The 23835-nt window shown below is 37.8% G+C and overlaps 1 protein-coding gene across 14 annotated transcripts in view; it reads left to right on the top strand.

The window, feature by feature from the left end:
• The window catches only part of LOC105475562 (suppression of tumorigenicity 7), a 272359-nt gene that overhangs the window by 166686 nt on the left and 81838 nt on the right, over positions 1-23835 (top strand). For 9 of the 14 annotated variants that reach the window (XM_011731020.3, XM_011731009.3, XM_071094578.1 and 6 more), the window contains 6 exons: positions 1636-1690; positions 2333-2448; positions 3729-3804; positions 5876-5944; positions 7830-7984; positions 10148-10245. In XM_011731020.3, the coding sequence (XP_011729322.1) occupies positions 1636-1690; positions 2333-2448; positions 3729-3804; positions 5876-5944; positions 7830-7984; positions 10148-10245 (569 nt within the window). The remainder of the gene's footprint in view (positions 1-1635; positions 1691-2332; positions 2449-3728; positions 3805-5875; positions 5945-7829; positions 7985-10147; positions 10246-23835) is intronic. The other 5 variants (XM_071094580.1, XM_071094579.1, XM_011731025.3 and 2 more) reach the window with 1 other exon arrangement.

Raw genomic sequence — 23835 nt, 5'->3', positions numbered from 1 at the left:
TGATAGATACAAACCTTGCAATATTCATGAAGCTTTAAGAAGAGCACTTTGAATCTTAAAAGAGATTCTCTGAGCAGGGGTTAGCAGTGGTGAGGTCCAGGTAGTTATAATAGCCATAAGGGCAGGGATTATGGTTATTTGGCTCACCAGTGTGTTTCAAGCCATGATCTGGAGTCAGGGTGTTAGTGATTCCTCTAAGGGGAGAAAAAGTAATTACAGGAAGCATAATTTTCTAGTTAATGCCATATGAATTGACAGCCATCAAATCTCAGTTTCTCAGGAACAAAATGCGAGATGCTAAATTAAGTGGACAAAGATCATTTTCTAAATGGCAAGTTAAGCTAAGTGACAAAAAATTTAGGGCCATTATTTATAAATATTGCGTGAATTTTAAGTGGGATCCTGCCCTAATTTAGAAATAAGTGCATCTTCTTTAAATAAAAACATGTATTCCTGTTACGTGTACATCCTTTACTATCTTAACAAATATTTATTGAGATTACACACATGTTCCCAGAGTGTTTTGTGTTCTCCATTATCATACTGTGTTGAAATTGATGGTTTACTTATTTCCTCCAGTGAGTGCTCAAATTAATGCTCAGTGGATGGATGGACGTTGAATGTACAGGACTGAGGGTAGAATCCTAATGAATCACCATGTGGCCTTTAATGTCCTTTGGATTTCTGCAATAATCGCTCACTTTTTTGTACATATGTTGTTGGATGTGGTTTTTGCTGGTTACACATGCACATAGATGTTTTGAATACTATTAACTGTTTTTTTTTCTAATAAAATCTTATCCAAAATCTAGTACTCTGAATCAGTAGAAAGTCTTAATCATAGACTGTTTTAAAAGAATTGTAGTTTATTAGTCATATGCTTACCATTGTAACACAGTCTTAAAGCTAATGTTTGACTTTTCTAAGTTAAAGTCCTTTTGTTCTAAATTTCTGTGGTCCTGGTATGATGAAAAGGTATGGTCTATTAGGACATGCTAACATTATGATATTAGTATGATGATTAGTACATGTATCTATGCAAGTAAATGATATTAAAATGCTTTGAGACAATTTTTAAAATTGCATTTCTTCCTACAACATGGTAGCCTTATTAATTTTCTTATTCCTTTCCTGTAAGGCAAAAGCAAACTGGTAAATTATCATAAAATCACTGTTATCATGAACTCAAATTAAGACTGTAAGGCTCTTTGCGTATTATACTCTAGAGTTTGTCTTGTCATGTACGTTATTGTGAGATATGTTTCAGACCAACAGAAAATAGGTTTACTTCTGCCTATACTTTTATCTACAAGATTTTAGAAGTAAATTCATAGAATCAGTTTGGACCTCTTGAAATAATTTTAGGAGTTATGAACTAGCTGATTTTGGCGTGTATCTTGATTTGGCAAGTGAGGAAACTCAGGCCCAGAGAGATTAGGCAAAACTTTCCAAAGTCTGGAGCCTGAGCCACATTTTGTGATTAACCACCCAGAGTTTTTCCACATTGCTTCCCATGGAAAGGATAGAGAATAGAATTATCTTATCAAATGGCCAGGAAGGGTGTTTTGCTGAATTAATTAGCTTGTAGTGTCACTGAACTTACGTGTAACATTTTCACATTTCTCTTTGTTGCAGAATGCAAAGTATGGCGAAATCCACTAAATTTATTTAGGGGTGCTGAATATAATCGGTAAGCATTTTGACAGCTTGGGAAACAAATGGGTCTGGTTCAGAGAGCAAAGACAGCAGTAAATGTTTTTGCTGGTTCATTTAGGGGTCATTGTAACAGTCTATTTAGTGCATCCATTTTTTAATACTATCTTCAAATGTTTTGATTTTTCTGTTTTATAAATATTTTAGCACTAGATTTGGGATAATGTACAAAAATGTGTAGTTTTTAGAGTTTTTGTATTAACAGTTATTCTTTTCAATATATACTATACATTCAAAACATTTCGAAGCTTACCTGGAATATGGTTATAGAGATGTCACAGAAGTTATGTTGGAATTTAGTTTAGCAAAGTAATTAGGCAAATTAGAATTTTCTTAGCTTTAGGAAAGTATCTATTCATAATATGAATTAGGGAAGGTTTTCATTAGCAATGGCTAGTAAATTTTAAGACGAAAATACAGGGGAAAATGTTTATATATTTTGATTGATATAATTTCTGAAGGGAGAATAAGATGATTTAAAAATTTTTTTTTATTCATTAGCAAAGCTATTTTAATATTCAGTTAATGGTCTATATTTCAACACCTCTGCAGCTTAATGTTTTATAGGTCTTGCTTTTCTCCCTCAAAAGTGTCTAATCATCTTATTTCTCCTTTGCAGGTATACTTGGGTGACAGGACGAGAGCCTCTTACTTACTATGACATGAATCTCTCTGCCCAGGACCACCAGACGTTCTTTACTTGTGACTCGGACCATCTGCGTCCCGCAGACGCAAGTATGAAAAATCCATACGTCCTTCTGAATGGGAGGGCTTTTTGGCTTAAGTATGAAGATTTCTGCTTTTAGAATATCCACTCTGTAAAACTCCAATGAATAAAATGTTAAATTGTTGATTGACTAATAAGAACCCAGAACTCTGATAATTATGTAAACCTTTATCACAATGAAGTATTAATGTAGAAATGAGTCCCCTCATAATAATTTGAATCATGATTTTTAAAAATATATTAAATTTGGTTTTATATATTTTAAAGAAATATAAATCTTATATGATGCTAATGAAATTATTGGTTGAGTTAGCCTGAAGGATCTTGCTCCTTTATAATATCCAAAGTAGAAAGTGGAATTCACTGGATTAAAATGATTAATGAATATATTTTAGTGACTTTTATTTGCTGGTTTATAGGTTAACTATCGAATGGGGTCATGGCCTTGGCTATTGGAGTCCAGATGTGTGCTCCATCTGAGAAAATACTTTGTTTAGTGTGTATTTTACATTACTTGAGTTTCAAATAATTCAACCGAAATTTTTTGTATTATAAAACTAACTCAAAGTAAATAGGTGAAAAAATGTTTTTAAAAGGGAACCTCTGCACACTCTGAAAGAATTTATAAAATACAAATTTATAAAATAAATGAGGAGATTGTTACTCCTTTGTAAAATGGTACTCTTTGCTATGGTAGAAACATCATGGTACAATAAATATTCCCAAACATTGAGCTTCCCACCATATGTTCAGAAACTGCTCTGATGTATAAAAGCTAGGTTTGTAGGTAAATTTGGGATGTCAGTACACATGTTAAGCAAAAGCTTAAAGCACTTATTACTGACCCACACATCATTCCTGAAATGGTTTCAAAATGTTCTAACACCAAGAGTCTGTAATAAGTGCTTCAGAAAATGACCAATTATGTTGCATCTAAGTGAATGGAGAGGTTAGTAGCAATGTCATCTCAAAATGTGTAAAATAATGTATGTTCTCCAAATACAAGTGACATTAATGTGCAAACGACATGCAAAATCTCTGTTAGAGTGCCTTTTCTTGATTTCCTTAGCCTGTAGTTTTGTGAGCACAAAAAAGGTTTGCTATCAGCAGTTGAAACACAGTGGAATAGCACATTAATGTGACTTTGGAGATTTTGGCCAACCCTCTTAGCAATGAACTATATTCTTGTAATTTAAGCTGACATTTCCAATTTAGCTCTTGTCCTCTACTGAGTCTACCTAATTATATGTATAGATTGACTTGGTTTTTTTCTCTTTTTCTTAAATAGTAATGCAGAAAGCCTGGAGAGAGAGAAACCCCCAAGCTAGGATTTCTGCAGCTCATGAAGCGTTGGAGATAAATGAGTAAGTGGCGGAAAATCTTGCCGTTAAAAAGGAAATCTCATCCTTTGCTGAATATATTCAGTTGCCATTGATAGGATACTTAAATTAAACTGCATTTGAACTGGAGGATGATTTGGGGAGTTATTACTCTATTTAAAAAAGTTGTTTTTCTTTTTAAATGAAGGACAGCCACTGTGTGGAGGTGGTTTTAGTCATTTTAGAGAGAAATTCAATGGCTTTGCTGTAATCCTAAATTAATTTCTTGAAGGGCTTTCCCTAGGATATTGTGAAGATATAAAATAAATACAATTATTTACATATCTAAAACATTTTGACAGGGAAATTTTTCCAGATGTAGACTGCGCATGTGCACTAGAACGTTTTCTAGTAGAACTTCTGCTAGTGGGGAAAACATGAAAACAACATAAGGTTTAAAAAAAATTTTAGAAAATATTTCAAGATTAAGACAAAGATAAGAGGAAATGCTGTCTTGAGTGTTGTTAAACATTCTATGGGTTACCAAGGAAGGCTGGGAAATCTCTTCTGGAGATCTCAGAAAATGAGAAAGATTCTTAAAGTTGGAGTCATACAAACTCAGGGTTGGCAGAGACCTTAAAGGTCATTTAGCTCAACCACCCATCTGGTGCTTGAATCACCTCAACACTATCCTTGCCAAGTGGTCATTGCTAAACTATTTTATGATTTTTCTAAAGAAGGTTACAGAATCTTCTTCAGAGGTCTTAGGAAAAAAAAAAAAAAAAAAAAGATTGTCTTGAGAGTTGGAAATCCTGCCATTGTAACCAGTTGATCTATGGTTTCTGATTCTGTCATGCAACATATTTATTTTCCAGTTTCTTGTCATCTACAAATTCGATATGCCTGCCTTCTGTGTGTCATCCATGTTTCTGAGAAAAATATGAGGGCCAGGAATAGAGCCCTGTGACATGACATGTAGAAACTACCCTCCAGGTTCATGTCTTCATGAATCACCATCTTTTGTATTGTTCATGTAAATCTATTAGAGTAAATTAAGCTAGCACAATCTGATTTATTTATTCTTAGTGGATTTAAGCTGGCTTCTAGTGGTCACTACTTTCTTTTTAAAGTGCTTGGAGACCATCCCTTTAATAATCCATTAGAATATCTTTCCAAATCACTGTGCTCTGTAGTTTGGGAAGTCAGCCTTCTTACCCTTTTTGAAAATTTATGCTACATTTATCATCTCATCTTCTAGCACCTCTCCATTCTTTGTGATTCCTCGACTATCCACAGAGAGCAATTCCATGGCCTGCCTACAAGGTCTTTTGGTTTCCTGGGATTTGCCCATCCAGTCCAGTAATTCATTTAGAATGGATCAATTATTTGCTATCTTACATCTTTTTACCCATTTTAGAGTTTAATTTCTTCTCCCTTTTTCAGTCTGACAGTCATTCTCCTTAATAGAGAAGCCAGGAACAAAATAGGAGGGAGTTTTGCTTTTTCTTTATTATCTACTGCTGTTAACAATAAACCTTCCTTGTTTTGATGTTGTTATGTTGTTTGTCTTTTTTTTTTTGCTTATTTGCTTTTGTGACATGGGGATGGTGATAGGGCCTTAAACATAATTTTAAAATAGGGAATACATGGTTGTCTTTAGTATTTTATTTTGTCTTTATTATTATTATTATTATTTGCGAGCATCAGCTAATTTGGAATTGTAGCTCTCCTGACATTATTCTTATAAACTCATTCCACTCTCTTATAGACCATCATTACATGCCCTCTTTCCATCTTTTAAAATACGTCCTTTAAAAATCTGACCTGGGAGAAATCTCTGTGAAGCTGTATTGGTTACTTAAGTGCCACCCCTCTTTTCTTCCTGAGAGGATCATTTGTGATTGCAGTTACAGTTGAACATTTAGAAGCTGCTCAACCCTCTTAAACCATTTTTCCTTCTGAGTCTCATGCCATTGAATCATGCCTCTTTTCTTTGAATTTTTTGAAGTCCACCTTCCCCTCTTTGATTACCCTGAACTCCGAAATGACATAGTGACTCTTTCTGAATGTTCCTATCAATTTTCATTTTACCAACTATTTTTTTCTTCTTGGGCAGAATTAGGTCCAGAGTTGAAGTTCCCCTAATTGCTTCCTCTACCATCTGGGAGATAAAATTGTTACCAAAGTAAGTCAAGAACCTGTTGGGTGCCCTACTTCTAACCAAATGAGACTTCTAGTGGATATCTGGATGGTTGACACCCCATCACCACACTTTCTTGCTTCTGTGTGTGTATTGTGTTGTGACAAGGATGCATCATCTATATCTTCCATCGAGCTGAGCAGTCTGTTCTGTACTCCCCAACCATTAGCACTTCTATTGCTCTCTCCTTTTTCCTTCACTCACAAGCTCTTAGCATGTTTCTACCCCAAACTCATGCGTTTCCACATAGATGTATGTTTCTTGGCCAGTAGTGCTACTCTGCCTCTCCTCCTAAGAATACCATTTGAAATTTAAATAAGCAAAGCAAGCAAGCTAGCCCCAACCATTCTTGGGTTCCCAGCCCAACAACTACAATCTTACAGTTAATTCCTCTGATACTGTATCTACCACTCAGTATTACAATCTCAATTTTCACTTCATTACCCTTGCCTCATATTTATATGTCGGCATCTGAAGCCTTAAGCATTTCTTCTGATGCCTGTCCCAGTTATTTTCTCCAGTGAATCACTTGGATAGTTTCAGCATCATTATGGTTCTTTCCAAGTCATGGATGCTGCCATCTGTAGAAATTGGTTTTATAGCTGTTTTTCTGGGCATTTTTCTCCCTCCCTCACCACATTGTTTAAAGCCCCATTGATGGTTCCTGCCTGAAATTAGAGAGATTGGCTGAAGACCTTACAGACCCTTCCTAAGGCTAAGATTAATTAGTAGCCCCAACCCTTACATTAGCTGTGAAGTTCAGCCTCCTTTTCCTAGCTGGCTATTGCAGTTTGTGGACAGTAAAAGTAGCATTTGGTTTTACTTTCTGTTTATTTTCTCTCTTGTGGTCTGATGGAAATAAGTAGGGAAATGGCCACAAGTGAGGCAGTGGGGAAGGAAAGTGGAAGGATGGGTGCAGGGCCTGTGTGGTCTGTTACAGCCTCACTACTGCCCTATTCCATTCCCTGTCTTTGGCAGTGGGTTGTTCCTCATATGCTTTGGAAGGTTTAAATTCCCAAGAACTCCCCATGTTCATTAATTATCCTTTTGGCTTCCCACCTTAGAGGCTTGTTGAAAGGATTATGTGAGATGATATATGTTAAGTGCCTGGCACAGTGCTTAATAGATACTGAGCAACAAGTGATAGCTATTGTTGTTGAAGGCATGAGATTTAACTTGTTAGCTACTGTGGCTGAGTCAGATTTTGAGTTCTTCAGAAATAACACTACTTGTAGGTTCTTCCCATGTTCTCTGAAGCAGAAAGTCAGTGCTAACTGTAAAGAGATGTTGAAGCACTGTGTTTTTTTCAGTGAGTAACTTGATTTAACAGATTTCTTATTCTGAAGAAATCCTTAGATTGAAGATAATCTGTGTTTGGTTAACAGAAGTAAACCTGTATATAGCACCTCTAACTTTAAGTGTTGGAAGGAACTATTTAATAACAGCTGTTATCATCACCATCACTAGCTGACATTTATTGAGCACTTAACCACATGCTGGCTATAGTACTGAGCACTTTACATGCGTCATCTTACTTAACCTTCACAACAACACTGTGAACAAAGATTCCATGTTGTTCTCCATCAGGGAGGCAGAGTAAGAACTTGCCCAAATTGACACACTAATAAAGGGTGGAGTCCATATGTGAGCCCCATGCTCCTAACACTACACATCCTACCTCTCAAGCTAAAATATAGACGTTTCTTTTGTACCATTATTTTGTGTCAGCAACTACAAACAGGGGTGCATGAACCAGTTGGCCACTCTGCATGTTTTGGCGTAACTCCTTGCCTTTCTGCATGAGCTCCTACAAGTCTATTACCATGTCCTTGGCTTTGTAATTGATGGTGGCTATTATCTGAATGAACAGGTGTGCAACTGCTTATATTCTTTTGGCTGAAGAGGAAGCAACCACCATTGCTGAAGCAGAAAAACTATTTAAGCAGGCCCTGAAGGCTGGAGATGGCTGTTACCGACGCTCTCAGCAGCTACAACATCATGGATCCCAGTATGAAGCCCAACATAGTAAGGTTTCCTCCAGGTTGATGCATTGGGGGATCAGAATTGTAAAAATTATTAATCAGAGCAAATTTTTAGTCCAGTTCAAAATATGATTCTCCTAGACAAGAGAAAATATTGGCTTTTGCTTTATTTTTATTAATTTTCTTCTTTCCTATAAGTGCAGTTGGTAAATAATTAACTTACAGCTTCATTACTGTTTATAGTCACATTCTCTTTCCTGCCCATAGACTCCTAACCCCAGAAATAAATGGCAGTAATCTTTGATGGTAACCTTTTTCCCACCTGAGTTCTTACATATTTCTGTTCATCAGTCGCTTCTGCTCATAACTTTAAAACCCAGTTGGGAAACAGGATTTAAATTAGCCATAGTGTTAGCAAAGGTTTTATCTTATAGATCTTCTGTAACATGGATTAAAATAAGACAGTTAAGAATATAAGTTCTTGGTGATTGTATCAGTATTTTTTGTTACATAAGAAACATTTGTATTGGCTTCCAGAGAGAAAGAGCCACGAGCTCCTAGTTATTTATCTTTTTTTCTATTAAAATAATACCTTTTTAAACAAACAAACAAAAACTGCCCTTTTAAATTTAAGATAACGCTTTAAAACCCGAGACCTTTCACTTCAGTATACTAAATGGAAAGTCAGTGACGCTTTGTAGGGGAACCATATAGAAAGAAAACAATGCAATATTTTCTGGAATTCCCTGACCCCCTCGTCTCATCAGTTTGTTTGTTGTTTAAGCAGAAATTTTGCAGTCCTTGTGGTAAGAGAGTAAGTATTTCCATGGTCCAACCAAAATTCACAAAGTTATTTTGTTTCTCACTTAGTTTCTCCCTCCTGAAATTTAGGGAGTAGGGATGTATCTCCTTCATATTTGAGATTATAAAATTAAATGTTAATGTTAAACTTGGATTTGGTGTAGAAACTGACTGCATTGGTCCCCATAACTAAGGGGTCAGCAAAATCTTTGCATTACAGCCTGCATATACGTGAGTATGTCCTCACATGTACCACATCAATACCTAGGTTTTAATTTTTATTTTGCAGCATCTATATGCTAATAAAATCTCTAATCACCATCTATGTCTCACTTTTTAATAAAAAAGTGTTTTAGTGTAATGCAGTGCATTTTGAAGACAGTAGTAAATGTGTATTTTGTAAACTACATGGAAATCAACACATAAAATTACATAACCTGTAATACATTAATTTTCTTTCTTTTCTTCTCTAAATTAAATCCTTTCAACCTGTTGCCTAAATCCAAAAATATAATCACATTTTTAAAATAATTTGTAGGTACTTGGCAAATTTTCAGCACACATCTTGTTCTCATTGTTTCAATCTTGAAATGTTAGGACTTTCGTCTTAACATCTTTTAATAGCTGCATATTATACATGTACTTAATCTATAACAGGTGTGTCATATTTTTCTCAAACGTGGTAATTTTTATCGAGGATTAAACACATGCATGTTCTCATTGGTCTGAAAACATATCCAACAAGACATATAATTAAATAAAAGATTAAGATTAGAAGTTGTTAATGTACTTTTTTTAAGAGTCATTTTAGTGACTATTGTTACAACTATTTAGCTTGTCAATTCTCTAACACTAGGGTAGTTTTTCATTTTGTTGCATACTCTATTGTCATATCTGGAATGTGTTATATTGCCATCTAAAATCAACTGCTTAGGGGACCTGGAGATGATTATGATGTCACTAGTGTTAGGGAAAGAATAATATGAAGCAGAAGTTCAAGATGAGGCTTCTCCAGACTTAATGTCAAGAATGAAACAAAAATAGTTCATCAGGATGCAACCTGAGATTCACCTCTGCATCTTTACCAAAAGAATGCACACTTGAAGAATGTGGAATTCCTGCTTGTAAACCATATACATTGTGGGTATGTTCATTTTTGCAGCACTTCGTGGCAGATGATTTTATTTATTATCAAATATTCAACATCCTCACTCAGAAGCATGGATTAGGTAATCAGTCACATGATTTGACCTTTGGGAGTCTAAATGCTTTTACTTTACTCGATATTCATTCTACTATTAACAAAGTTGTCAGTGCTCTGAAGATTTCCTTTAGGGGCAAGGCAAATGGGCCTCTGTATTTTTTTTTTTTTTTAAATGTTGGTGTTTTATATCTCCCTCTTCAGGACGAGACACCAATGTCTTGGTGTACATCAAAAGAAGGCTAGCAATGTGTGCCAGAAGACTCGGGAGGACCAGGGAAGCAGTGAAAATGATGAGAGATGTGAGTTTGAGTTTGTGTTTGGGATCAGTGGCTTGCAGATACAGGAGCCCGCTGAATGGCCATAGCAGTCTGTACCAGTGATGGTGTGGTGGTCCCATGGGTTCTGGAGCCAGACTCTGTGGGGTTCTACTCTAGTTCCCAGTTTATGAGATGAATGATGTATGTTGGGCAAGTTACTCAACTTCTCTTTGCCCTAGTTTCTTCATCTCTAAAATGGGAACAATAGTAACAGTTCTCATAATTACTACTTAGAATTTTTGTGAGGACTAAATGATATAATACATACAAAGCTTTTAATAGGGTGGCTGGCATATTTTAAAAATCTGGATAGATGTCCTTATTAAACGTTTGGGGCCACAGCCAGAAGCCAATAATGAGACCAGCCATGTTAGCAAACTGATTTTATTCTGTGTAGTTGTTAGGAAGATTCAAATTAATTATGGTTCAAATTGCTACTCTCAAATTTAATAATATGTGCTAATCCTATTGTAGTTGTTTAAAGCATTTTCCTGGATTCTTGAACCAGGATTCTTTATTAGTAGTAGTCAAGACAAAAGAAGAGAGGAAATAGGTGGGAGTATTAAAACAAAAGAGAACCAAGGGAGGTTATTATTATGTAACTTTAAAACAAAACAGAGGTTTTAAGGGAAACCAGTTGGGGAACTTGGATTTCCATGTTTTTTGTTAGTAGGAAATACTTTTCATAAAGAAACTGACACCGGTATGAATTGTATTTATAGGCTATTTTCTTTTTTTTTTTTTTAAATTTATTTATTATTATTATACTTTAAGTTCTAGGGTACATGTGCATAACGTGCAGGTTTGTTACATATGTATACTTGTGCCATGTTGGTGTGCTGCACCCATTAACTCGTCAGCACCCATCAACTCGTCATTTACATCAGGTATAACTCCCAATGCAATCCCTCCCCCCTCCCCCCTCCCCATGATAGGCCCCGGTGTGTGATGTTCCCCTTCCCGAGTCCAAGTGATCTCATTGTTCAGTTCCCACCTATGAGTGAGAACATGCGGTGTTTGGTTTTCTGTTCTTGTGATAGTTTGCTAAGAATGATGGTTTCCAGCTGCATCCATGTCCCTACAAAGGACACAAACTCATCCTTTTTTATGGCTGCATAGTATTCCATGGTGTATATGTGCCACATTTTCTTAATCCAATCTGTCATTGATGGACATTTGGGTTGATTCCAAGTCTTTGCTATTGTGAATAGTGCCGCAATAAACATACGTGTGCATGAAAAACAAACAACCCCATCAAAAAGTGGGCAAAGGATATGAACAGACATTTCTCAAAAGAAGACATTCATACAGCCAACAGACACATGAAAAAATGCTCATCATCACTGGCCATCAGAGAAATGCAAATCAAAACCACAATGAGATACCATCTCACACCAGTTAGAATGGCAATCATTAAAAAGTCAGGAAACAACAGGTGCTGGAGAGGATGTGGAGAAATAGGAACACTTTTACACTGTTGGTGGGATTGTAAACTAGTTCAACCATTATGGAAAACAGTATGGCGATTCCTCAAGGATCTAGAACTAGATGTACCATATGACCCAGCCATCCCATTCCTGGGTATATACCCAAAGGATTATAAATTATGCTGCTATAAAGGCTATTTTCTTTTTTAAAAACAATCTCAGAAAACCTTTGTCAACATTTCATTCTTTTGCTGAATTAGAAGACATACATACCTGCCTATTATAAAAACGAAAGAACCAAGGGGCAAGATAAAAGTGGCATCTAGCTCAATTCTCAGCTCATGGATTTGAGCACAGGAGGACTGCACACTTGGTGAGCCTTTTCGGAGTTTGGAAAGACAGTTATTCTTGTGAATTCCCAGTTGCTCTTTGGAGGAGGGAGCACCAACACACAACGTTCACTCCAGGTTATTTCTGCAAGTTGCAGCATGATGTGAGAAGGCCCAAGTGAGACTCATGCTTTGGTTTTGGCCACTCTGTTAGGTAACAGTGTAGCCCCCAAATCTGAGGAGAGGAACTGGAAGGGAAGGTATTACAGTATTTCTCTTCGACTGCAGGTGATAGATGCTCTCTAGGCAGAGCCACTGCAAAGAGAATCTACCTCAATTAAATTATTTTGTTTGAAGGAAGAATTCAAAGAACGTTATATGGTATAAGTGCTAATTTTAAGAAAAGGAGATTTCTGCCGAGATAGGAACTTGTTCTCAAAGCTTTTTAACTTACAGAAATTCCATCCTTTGATATACTGCATCCCTTTGCCAGTCACTTTGGCTCTGAAGGGGCTGGGAATTTTAGGAAGGATGAGGTATTTCTCTATCTTAACCTGGCCCAGTCACATTCAGCCTTTAACAGAGTTTTCTGAACTTTAATTAGCTTGGAACAGGCATGCATTGAGGAGCTAATTTTGGTGATTTTCTTGAGTGCTTAAGCAACTTAATAGGAAGAACAAATTCTGATGATTTTAATTTCAGGGTTTTTTTCTGTCTCCTGGTTATCATCATTTTCAGTACGTATAAAATTTCATGTGATGAAGATCAATGCACCTACATTATGATTTGCTTTTTGTTTACTGTTATTTTATATTTACAATTCCATTGATTGACCTAGTTCACATTATAGATCTTGAGGGAGAGACGGATGCAATGGGAGAAACACTGGGCAGGAAGTCAAAACACCTGGATGTGTATCTCAGCTTTTCTCTTTATCAGCTTCGTGACCCAAGGCAACTTATTAATGCCTTTTATGTGCTTTTCATTTAGTCTTCTGTAAATTGGGGATAATAATTCTTACCTAAAAGGATAATTGACAGGGAGAATTAAATAAGATAATGTGAAAACACCTGACATATGGTAGGCATGCTTACAATTTTTGTTCGGATTTTTCTCCATTGTATAAACATACCATCATTTGCTTGACCATTCTCCTGATGGACATTTTACAATATTTCTAATTTATTTTTCTTAAATGAATTGATCACTCAATTAATTTCTGTCTCCCTCTCTCTACATATGTGTATACATACATACACATACATATTTACGCATGTTTGTGTATATATGCGTGTTTCTTATATTACATTTCTAAAAAAAAATCTGTCATATTCTTAGAATACCAATACATGTGCTCCTTTTTCTGGATTTATGGAGCATCCAGCAGACACGGGCCCTCTGGTATAGCAGTCCTATAAGGAACACTATGAGACATGGTAGAGATATGTTTTGAAGAGAAATATTTGAAGTGCTCCTTCCTTCAGGGACTCCTTTTATCAATCCTTGCACCACAAACAGAGGAGGGAAGGCTGAGGACCCTTCTCTTTGTTAAAGCTATGACTGTTCCCAGCCTTGCAGGAGACAGTTGTTGACCAGGCCTAATTTGTTTGGCTCCTCTCCGGTCAGGGGTCATAGATAACTACGACTTCACTAAGAGGTTCACTCCTTTAACAGCATGCACATAAACTATCTTGCTGGAAGACTTTTTCCGATAAAACAGCTCAGTAGATTCCAGACAGCCTGCTGATAGAGGCTTAGGCAGGATGATCTAATTTCTCATTAAGACATAGCCATCCTCTCCCCATATGCATGAGTTTAAAACTTTCCTAGAGCAGATTTCAAAGTAGAAATAGAAATGTCAGAGTTGGAATGCCTTCCATGTAGAAAGCAGAATCATTTAAAGAAATTTCTCTGGAAACACCTTAAGGAAGGGGAAACTGTTACTTGATAAGAGATTCTGAAAAAGAATAAAAGGGAATTCTGGGAAGGCCAGCAGTAGATAATTTCTTGTATTTCCATGGCAATACACCTGTGAAATATTGATGAGGTAAACATGTCAACTCCTTAACGTCAAGATTCATCGCTTCTCATTTTTTAAAGCAACACATTAATTATTTTGAATTCCCAGGATGTTTTTCAAAAATACTCATTTTAATTAGCTTCCTTTTGCAATCATGAATATGGAAGCCGTACCTTACTACTGAAGGAATATTTTGGCAGTAGGCAGAGCTAAGAAAGCATACTGACTTTTTCTTGCTTTCTTTCTTTCCTACTTTCCTTTTTTCTTTTCTTTCTTTCTTTCGACAGGGTCTCACTCTGATGCCCAGGCTGGAGTGCAGTGGCACGATCTTGGCTCACTACAGCCTCGACATCCCAAGCTCTAGTGGTTTCCCCACCTCAGCCTCCCAAAGAGCTGGGAGTATAGGTGCACACCACTATGTCTGGCTAAATTTTGTATTTTTTGTAGAGACTGGGTTTTGCTATGTTGCCCAGGCTGATCTTGACCTCCGGGGCTCCAGCAGTCCATAAGTTCTGGGATTACTGGCCTTGCATGCTGGCTTTTGAACGTCACTGTAATGTAAGGTGTTATTTATTATTCAAAATAAAAAGGGTTGCATTTTCTGCTTTATTAAATTTAAGGAAAGGTCTTTCTGCTTGCTCTCATGTCTGGTAATTTTGCCTCTTTAACATTTAATATACAATACAATTTCTTTTTTCCTTTTGACATCTACTATTTAGCTAACCTCAGGTTTTCCTTCTGTCTTTTCCTGGCCCTATTTGAGTAGATTTGGAATGAATGTCATAGGGCTGATGACTATGGTCTGGCCCCTTAGCCATACACTGTCAGAACTGGCATGGAAAAACTAATAAGGATGGGTTAGATTGCCTGTATGAAAGAACCCAAAAGCTCCTGTGCCTAGGTCATTTGGTCTAGGGCAGGATTTCTCAGCCTCAGCACTATTGACATTTTGGGTCAGATAAATCTTTGCTGTGGGGAGCTGTCTTGTGCATTGTAGAATATTTAGCAGCATCCTTAGCTTCTACCTACTAGATGCCAATTGCAACTTAACCCCTGTACCTCCCCAGTTGTGACAAAAAAAGGTGTCTCCAGAAGTTGCTAAATGTCCCCTGGGGGGTAAAATCATCCCCCATTAAGAACCACTGATCTAGAGCATCTTGAGGTGAGTAGATCTGTTTCAGGGCCAACATTGGGTATGTTTTTTGTTTGTTTTGTTTTGTTTATTTATTTATTTATTTTTGACATGGGACCTCTCTCTGTCACCAGGCTGGAATGCAGTGGCACGATCTCGGCTCACTGCAATCTCCCAGGTTCAAGTGATTCTCCTGCCTCAGCCTCCCGAGTACCTGGGACTACAGGCATGTGCCACCACACTCAGCTAATTTTTGTATTTTTAGTAGAGATGGGGTTTCACTGTGTTGGCCAGGATGGTCTTCATCTCTTGACCTCATGATCCACCCACCTCGGCCACCCAAAGTGCTGGGATTACAGGCTTGAGCCACTGTGCCCGGCCCAGACTTTGGGTTTTTATCCACTCTGTGTGTTAGGAGTCTGGGCTTCCCTTAGTGTGGGTGTAAGCCTCTGAAGCACCCCTAGATTTGACCAGCCTGGTTTTGGGGACTGTTTTGCCCAAATGAGATTCCCTGAAGATCCGTCCCAGGGTAGGAAGAGTAAATCAACCTGCTGGGGTCCTGGTGGGAGGGCGGACAAAGAGGAGAATGTGATGTGGGGTGGTGGTCTCCCTTGCCCCTCATGCATGCTTCGAGATCATCATTTGCTTCATTTCCGTAAATCTACAGTTCCTTTGAAAGTAGACTCTGACGTTATCGCCTTCCCCCTTCCTTTTTGCAGTTTCCTGCCAACCTCTGAGCCGTTCTCCCTCACTCTTATTTCACTCTCTCTGCAACACTACCTCTTCCCCTATCCTGGCCTCTCATTTCCCACAGATCGTCATGCTGTTCTTGAAACATTTTATTTACTTGATTTTAGAAAACCATACTCGTAGTTTTCCCAAAATCTCATAATCTCTTTGCTAGATTTTCCTCATCTTTGTGACTTCCAAAATTTGAAGTGTCCCCTGGCCAGTTCTGGGTGGCTACATTCAATCTCAGAGTTTTAAATACCATCTCAATGACAAATATTTCTGTAGTGTTTACTGCGTCCTAGGTGTTGTTCTAGGTGCTTTACAAATATAACCTCATTTAATTTTCCTAACAACCCTTGACATTGGTACTTGTTAAAGGTCTTGTAATAAGGTAGTATTTCTGAAAGTGTGGTCTACAACTACCTGTATCAGAAGTGCCCAGGGTGCTAGTTTAGTACTCACTTCACAGGGTAGATGTCAGGATTAAATGGGATATTTCAAGCAAAGCACTTGGGACCAGACTTCATGAGTAATAAGTACTCAGTGTTGCTATTCTTACCGTTATTGTCCAAGAGATATTGTTAAGTGAAAAGGAAAAGTATAAACATTAGGTATAATTTGATTCCATTTTTTCAATTAAGAATATACGCTAATATAGACTAATAGTTCTCAAACTTTTTGGTCTCAGAACCCCTTTAAAATAATTGAGGACCCCTAAACCTTTGTGTGAGTTTACCTATTGATATTTACCATTTTAGAAAATTAAAACTGATAAATTTGAAAAGATGTTAAAATAATAATTACAAATATATTATATGTTAACACAAATAACATTGTTATGAAAACTATATTGTTCAAACAAAAAATAGTAAGAAGAGTGACATTACTTTTATACTTTTACGAATCTCTCTAGTGTCCAGATGAACAGGAGACAGCTGGAGGCTAAGATCTGCTTCTGTATTCAGTCTATGGTGATATTACCCAACAGGTGACCTCTTGGAGTGGGAGAGGGAGAGTGAAAAAGGCAAAGAAAAACTTTATTATTATGAAAATAGTTTTGATCTAAGGACCCCCTGAAAAGATGTCAAATACTCTTAGTGGCTCATACTTGTAATTCCAGCACTTTGGGAGGCCAAGACAGGCAAATTGCTTGAGCTCAGGAGTTGGACACCAGCCTAGGCAGCATGATGAAACCCCATTTCTACCAAAAAAAAAAAAATTAGCTGGGTATGGTGGTACATGCTTGTAATCCCCAGCTACGCAGGAGGCTGAGGTGGGAGGATCACCTGAGCCTGGGAGGTCAAGGCTGCAGTGAACTGTGATCAGGTCACTGCACTCCAGCCTGGGCGACAGAGTAAGACCCTGTCTCAAAAACAAGACAAAGCAAAACAAAACTCCGGGGGTTCCCTGACCATACCTCCAGGGGTTCCCTGACCATGCCTTGAGAGTCACTTGTATAAGCATAAAGAAAAAACCTTGATTATGGAGAAAGTCTATAGCAGTAAGATTATAGCCATCTTTCTATTTTTTGTATTTAGGTTATGTTGAATATTTTTTTTTTTTTGAGAGGGAGTCTCGCTCTGTCGCCCAGGCTGGAGTGCAGTGGCCAGATCTCCGCTCACTGCAAGCTCCGCCTCCCGGGTTCGCGCAATTCTCCTGCCTCAGCCTCCCGAGCAGCTGGGACTACAGGCGCCCGCCACCTCGCCCGGCTTATTTTTTTGTATTTTTAGTAGAGACGGGGTTTCACCGTGTTAGCCAGGATGGTCTCGATCTCCTGACCTCGTGATCTGCCCATCTCGGTCTCCCAAAGTGCTGGGATTACAGGCTTGAGCCACCGCACCCGGCCTAGGTAATGTTGAATATTATATGTGCTATTTGTATTTTCTTATGATGATAAAAATAAAATTTAAAAATAAAGATCAAGACCACTTTCAAAAGAACGAAGTAGTGGATGCAAAAAAGGTAGAAAATGGCCGGGCATGGTGGCTCACGCCTGTATTCCCAGCACTTTGGGAGGCTGAGGCGGCGCAGACTGCTTGAGCCCAGGAGTTCGAGACCAGCGTGGGAAAGGTAGTAAAACCCCATCTCTACTAAAAATTCAAAAATTAGCCAGGCATGGTGGCACACGCCTGTGGTCCGTGGTCCCAGCTGCTTGAGAGGCTGAGGCAGGAAGATCTCTTGGGCCTGAGGTTAAGGCTGCAGTGAGCCATGATTGTGCCACTGCATTCCAGCCTGGGCAGCAGAGGGAGACCCCATCTCAAAAAAAAAAAAAAAAAAAAAAAAGTAGAAAATGGGGTAGACACAGGGAAATACGGATGTGGTGAAGAAAAACTTCATCCACCTAGAATTTTAGCTTAAAACCAGACCTGTGACTAGTTTATTCCCAGGCATATTAGTTTCCTGGAACTGGGATAACAAAATACCCCAAACTAGATAGTTTAAAAACAGAAATTTATTCTCTCACAATTCTGGAGGCTAGGAGTCCAAAAACAAGGCAAGTGGCAGAGCCGTCCTCCCTCTGAAAGCTCTAGGGAGGAATCCTTATTTGCCTCTTCCAGCTTCTGGTGTTTGCTGGCAGTCTCTGACATTCCTTGGCTTGTAGCTGCATTACCCCAGTCCCTGCCTCTGTCTTCACATGGCATTCTCCCTGTGTGTGTGTGTGTTTCTGGGTATAGATTTCCCTCCTCTCATAAGGATATAAGTCATATTGTATTTATGACCTCATCTTAACTTGATTGTTTCTGCAGAAACCCTATTTCTGATAAGGTCACATTCGTAGGTACTGAGGGTTAGGATCTCAACATATCTTTCTGGGAGACACAATTTAACCCACAATAGCAGGTCATATATAAAAGCAAAATATAGATACCCTGTATAAACTTTCATTCTTCTAAAACTTCACTGCTATATCAGCTCAACTATAAACATGTTTTGCATGCCTCTGACCATGTTAAACCCACTCTCAGCCTGGTATGTAAAGATGATAGCTGCTGACTATCCCTCTGTGTTCTTACACTTGGCTCCTTTAAAAAATAGTCAGAGGGAGCTGCTTGTGTCCTTTCTGCATTTTCATCGTCATCTACAGGATTCCCAGCTGAGAACTACAGGCTTTTTAGTTTGTATCAATAACCTACAGAGTGAGTATTACTATGTGCCATACATTCTGCTAAGAAATTTACAAATATTGTGTCATTTAACTCACACATACCGTGAGTGTCCTATAAAATTACAAAAGTAATTTATGCTCATTGTGACAAGTCAGAGAATTGAAGGAGTTGTGATATCACCTCTACTTCTACAGTGCCATCGCACTGAGGAAGTCAACACATACAGTTTAGCCTGTATCTTTCCAGCCCCTTTTCTCATACAAATACGTATCTGATCATGTAGGGATTTTGAGCAGAGTTGATTCATATTTTAACCGAGGTTCTCGGAGAGAATGAGCCTCAATTTCTGAGCATCTCCCATGGGGGCTCCCTCACTCAAGAAGACATATAAGTTTCGAGGTAATACAGTGCCATTTCCCTTGATGTCTTTTCTCACTTATTTTATCCCTATTCTCAATTTTTATCTCAAATCAGTTACTTTTGTGATCCCTTTATTAAAGAGAAATTAGGGCTGGATGTGCAGACAGGTTCTTGAGCCACATTTTAAAAGCATGTGAAAGGGTAACTGAAGCTCACTAAATTTTGAGCTTCTTGAATGCGAGTGCTGTGTTTTTCGGAGCAGTATCATGTAGACAGAGACAGTCAGTAAAATCTTTGAATTGGTAAGCCAGAGAGCTGTGGCTTACAAATTCCCAGGCAAGGCTTTGCACCTGTGACCTTTGATGCCCAGCTTCTTGTTGATTATGACACCTCTTTGTTACTGGTTTAATTCTGATTTTCTACCTTCCTTGAAAGTGATAGTATTTGTTTTAAAAAATAATGTAAATTACAATGAGTTCTACTTAGAAAATTATTGCAGGTGCTCAGTATATAACTTTTGTAGGTCATTAGAGGTATCCTGGGGTGTGAATGATTGACCTTTGGGAATTAGTGTGATAGTATGAATAGTGTGAGGATGCCCTTTAAATGATTTATGAAAAGGAACACTTCTAATGAAAGCATACTTTACAAAATATACACCTCTGAGACGAGTAAAAGTCAATAGAACATTAAGTACTGTTGATTTGCATTTGTGCCCACTTATGTTCATGAGGGGAAATCTTTATGAAATCAGTGATTTGTAAAAGAGAAATATTATGCTCTTCCAAAATTGTTTGTAAAACATATTTTAGAGAACATTTTACAACATGAATTCTGCTTTTATTGCAAAGGTACAAATATCTCTTTAGGAGGAAAAATGCAAAATGAATGTTTTGGAGGTAATTTCTATTACCATTTGTTTCCCCTTTTTCTTATTCTTAAGTTTTCTAGTTACTTCCTTCTCTACCTTTCCATTCCAAAGGTCACATTATTTCCCCTGTATACAGTGTTTCTTTTTTTTTTTCCTTAAAATTATCATGGATCATATTGGTTGTTTGGTTGATGAATCGATCTCAATGTTGTTGAGCTTGAATGTTGAAGAAGTAAAGTACCATTATGTGGGGATGGGGAGTGGAAAGAGTACCTTTCTTACCTCAGGCAATCAAGTGTCACCTGAACAGTTGCTTTAAAAGCTTTGAAGATATGCAGGTGTATCATTGATCTAAAGACAAAGTATACAGTGAAATATGTTAATTCCTCTAAGTGTTTCTGAAATGACTGTTGGCGTGTTTCTAGATTTTCTTTGCTGTACTTACAAATAAAGGAAAAGTGAGTCTTGAAAGTAGATGCTAGACATAAAACCACACTGATCTTCAAAGTTCTTTATATTAACCCCTGCCTTCTTTTTGATTTTTGATCTGAATTGCTTTTCTGGACTTGCCTGATACTAAGTTTACTTATTCAGTAAATTATTGACAATTAGTGTGTCATGGAGAAAGGAAAAGAATTTAACTAATTGTCATGCGCGTCCATGTGAAGAGACCACCAAACGGGCTTTGTGTGAGCAATAAAGCTTTTAAATCACCTGAGTGCAGGTGGACTGAGTCTGAAAAAGGAGTCAGAAAAGGGAGATGGGGTGGGGCAGTTTTATAGGATTTGAGTAGGTAGTAGAAAATTATAGTTAAAGGGGTTTGTTTTCTTGTAGGCAGAGGGGGCTGAGTCACAAGGTGCTCGGTGGGGAGCTCCTGAGATTCGTTGTCCAGGAGAAGGAATGTCACAAGGTCAATTGATCAGTTAGGGTGGGGCAGGAATAAATCACAATGGTGGAATGTCATCAGTTAAGGCAGGAACTGGCTATTTTCACTTCTTTTGTGGTTCTTCAGTTGCTTTAGGCCATCTGGATGTATGTGTGCAGGCTTGGACTCAGAGGCCTGACACTAATGAGAGCAAATAATAGATTTACCAACTGTTTATTTACCTAATGGTAACCACATCAGTAATGATGAATCATGTTTTATGAGAACTCTGCTCTGTATTCACCATCCATAGTGAAGCAGGTGGTAAACAACCCCTGATGCAGGTGAGAGTTTTAGCTGAAAATAGTGTTATTTTACTTGCCATGGTATTTCTATTTACATGACTGATAACCTGAGCTGTCACTATCAGGATTTCTCATATGCTGGGTGCTCATTTTCCAGTGTATTGAGTAGTATACCCTGCTAAGTAGAACCTTCCATTTATATGGCTGGCTAGATGCCTGCCACCTGAGTGAGTGATTTAGCTTCCCTCCTCAAAACTCCTGTTTTGGGCCTGCTTTTGCAGGTACTGATGTTGGGTTTCTGTTTCCCAGCTATACCTATACCAATTCTTCCCTCGGATGCCCGCTGTTCTGCTTTTCACCTTCCCAGGATTCAGTCCTGGTTTCCACTTAGTGGCTTCAGTCAGGACTGCTGTTTTTCTGGTCCGCATTTTCTCCCATTCTTTTTACCCTTTAGTGTTGATTTTGATCATGCCATACCCACATTGCCCTAAACCACCCACCATTCATCCATTCGTTTATTAAAAAAAAAAGTATTGAATCTCTACTCCATATCAGCCCGTGTTCAAGGTGATTGGTATAATTGGTGAACAGAATAAAGAATCTTACTCTTACACAGCTTATATTCTAGCAGGGAGGAAAGACCAAAAATAATAAGCACAATAAGTGTGTTTTTATAGTATATTAGAAAGTGAAAAATGCTGTGGGAAGAAAGATAAGGTACAGCAGTACAGGGAGGATGAGGAAAGCCAGTGGGTAGAGAATGTGGAGGGCAGGAAGTCACATTTTTCAATGGGATGATCAGGTGTATGTGACCAAAGACTGAAGGAGATGACAAAGTTGGTCATGTGATGTATTTTCAAAGGCCCTGAGGCAGCAGTATGTCTGGAGCAAGGAATCCTGGGTGGATGAAACAGAATAAGCCCAGGGAAGAGAAGGGAGGGAGCTTAAAGATCGTACAGGGCTTAAGGATCACAGTAAGGATTTCAGCTTTTACTCTGGGTGAAATGGAGAGCTTTGCAAGGTTTTGAACAGAGGAGTGACATGACCAGTCTTAATTTTTACAGGCTGCTGTGTATCAGCGGAGAAGCGGAAGAGTGTTATATTAATCTTGGCGAGCCACAATGGCAGCTCAGGCCAGGGTGGTAGTAGAAGAGGTGGTTTGAAGTGATCAGATTCTAAATATGTTTTAAAGGTAGGACTAACAGAATTTGCTAATTAATCAGATGTACAGTACAAGAAAAAAGAGAAGTCAAGGTTGATTCTAAGTATTTGCCTTGAAAGGGAAGGAGTTTGTGTCAGTTAAGATGTGGAAGCCTGGGGTGAGAGAGGTTTTTTGAGAGAAAATTATGAGTTCAGTTTTGAACATGTTACATTTGAGAGAGCACCTATTCATTTTTATCTTAAGTAGTGACTTCTTGATCTTCTTGTGGACTATTAACAAATTTATACTTTGTTGGGACATTTTGGGGGATTTGATTAGATCCTTCTTAAAATATAGTTGGTGAGGAACTTCAGGAAGATAAAATCTAATTGATTTCAGAGAAACTGTGACTATAACAGTCTTGCAGAATATAGAATGTAGTGTCATGTGTGTATTTAATTTATATGTCTATACATCTCTTCTCTTTTTTTCAGGTCTGTCCGTTTTTGCTCTATGTACCTCTTGTATCTAGTTTGTAGTTTCTAACTGCTACATCATATTCCATGTTGTGTTCTTACTCTATTTTACTTAATCTTTCCTCTAGTGAAGGACCTCCAGGTTTCTTCTAACTTCCCATTATCCCAGCAGTGCTGCAGTGAACATCCTTGTAGACATGTGAGAAACATTCACTAGACTGTGGGATTATGTACGTGCTTGATTCCAGTGAGTCCTGCCATTTCACTCTTCAGAATGGCTGCCTATGTTTAAATTCTTACGAGCAATACCTGACTATGCCCATGTATCCCAGTACTAGGCTCTGCTTCAAGCACGTCTATATTTAATATACGTATTTATATATTTTAAAAATTTATTACATATAACTTTTCATCATGTTATTTCATCATTTAAAAATACTATATAGTTTTTTTCTTCCTTTTCATTTTGTATTTTATTTGGCTATTTTTACTTATTTTCCCTGATTAGTCTTGGCAGAGGTTGTCTATTTTGCCAGTCTTTTAAGAACAATTAGGTTTCGTTTATTTCCTCAACTTTTTTGTTTTTATTCTGTTTTTTCTTTCCATATTTGTGTTATTGTTTCTTCTCCTCCTCATCCTTCTCCCCCTCCATCCTCTGTGTTTGTTGCCTTTTTACCATTTGATTGTAAGCATTTTTAAATTTCTTTATAATTTCATTTTACCCTGTATAGTATGTTTTAACCCCCCTGTCACTGATTGATTTTTTTTCTTTACATTATGCTTAGAAAACATACATCATATGATATT

This window comes from Macaca nemestrina, chromosome 4, assembly GCF_043159975.1.
Source record: "Macaca nemestrina isolate mMacNem1 chromosome 4, mMacNem.hap1, whole genome shotgun sequence".
NCBI lineage: Eukaryota > Metazoa > Chordata > Mammalia > Primates > Cercopithecidae > Macaca > Macaca nemestrina.
This window is presented reverse-complemented; position numbering and strand designations above follow the sequence as displayed.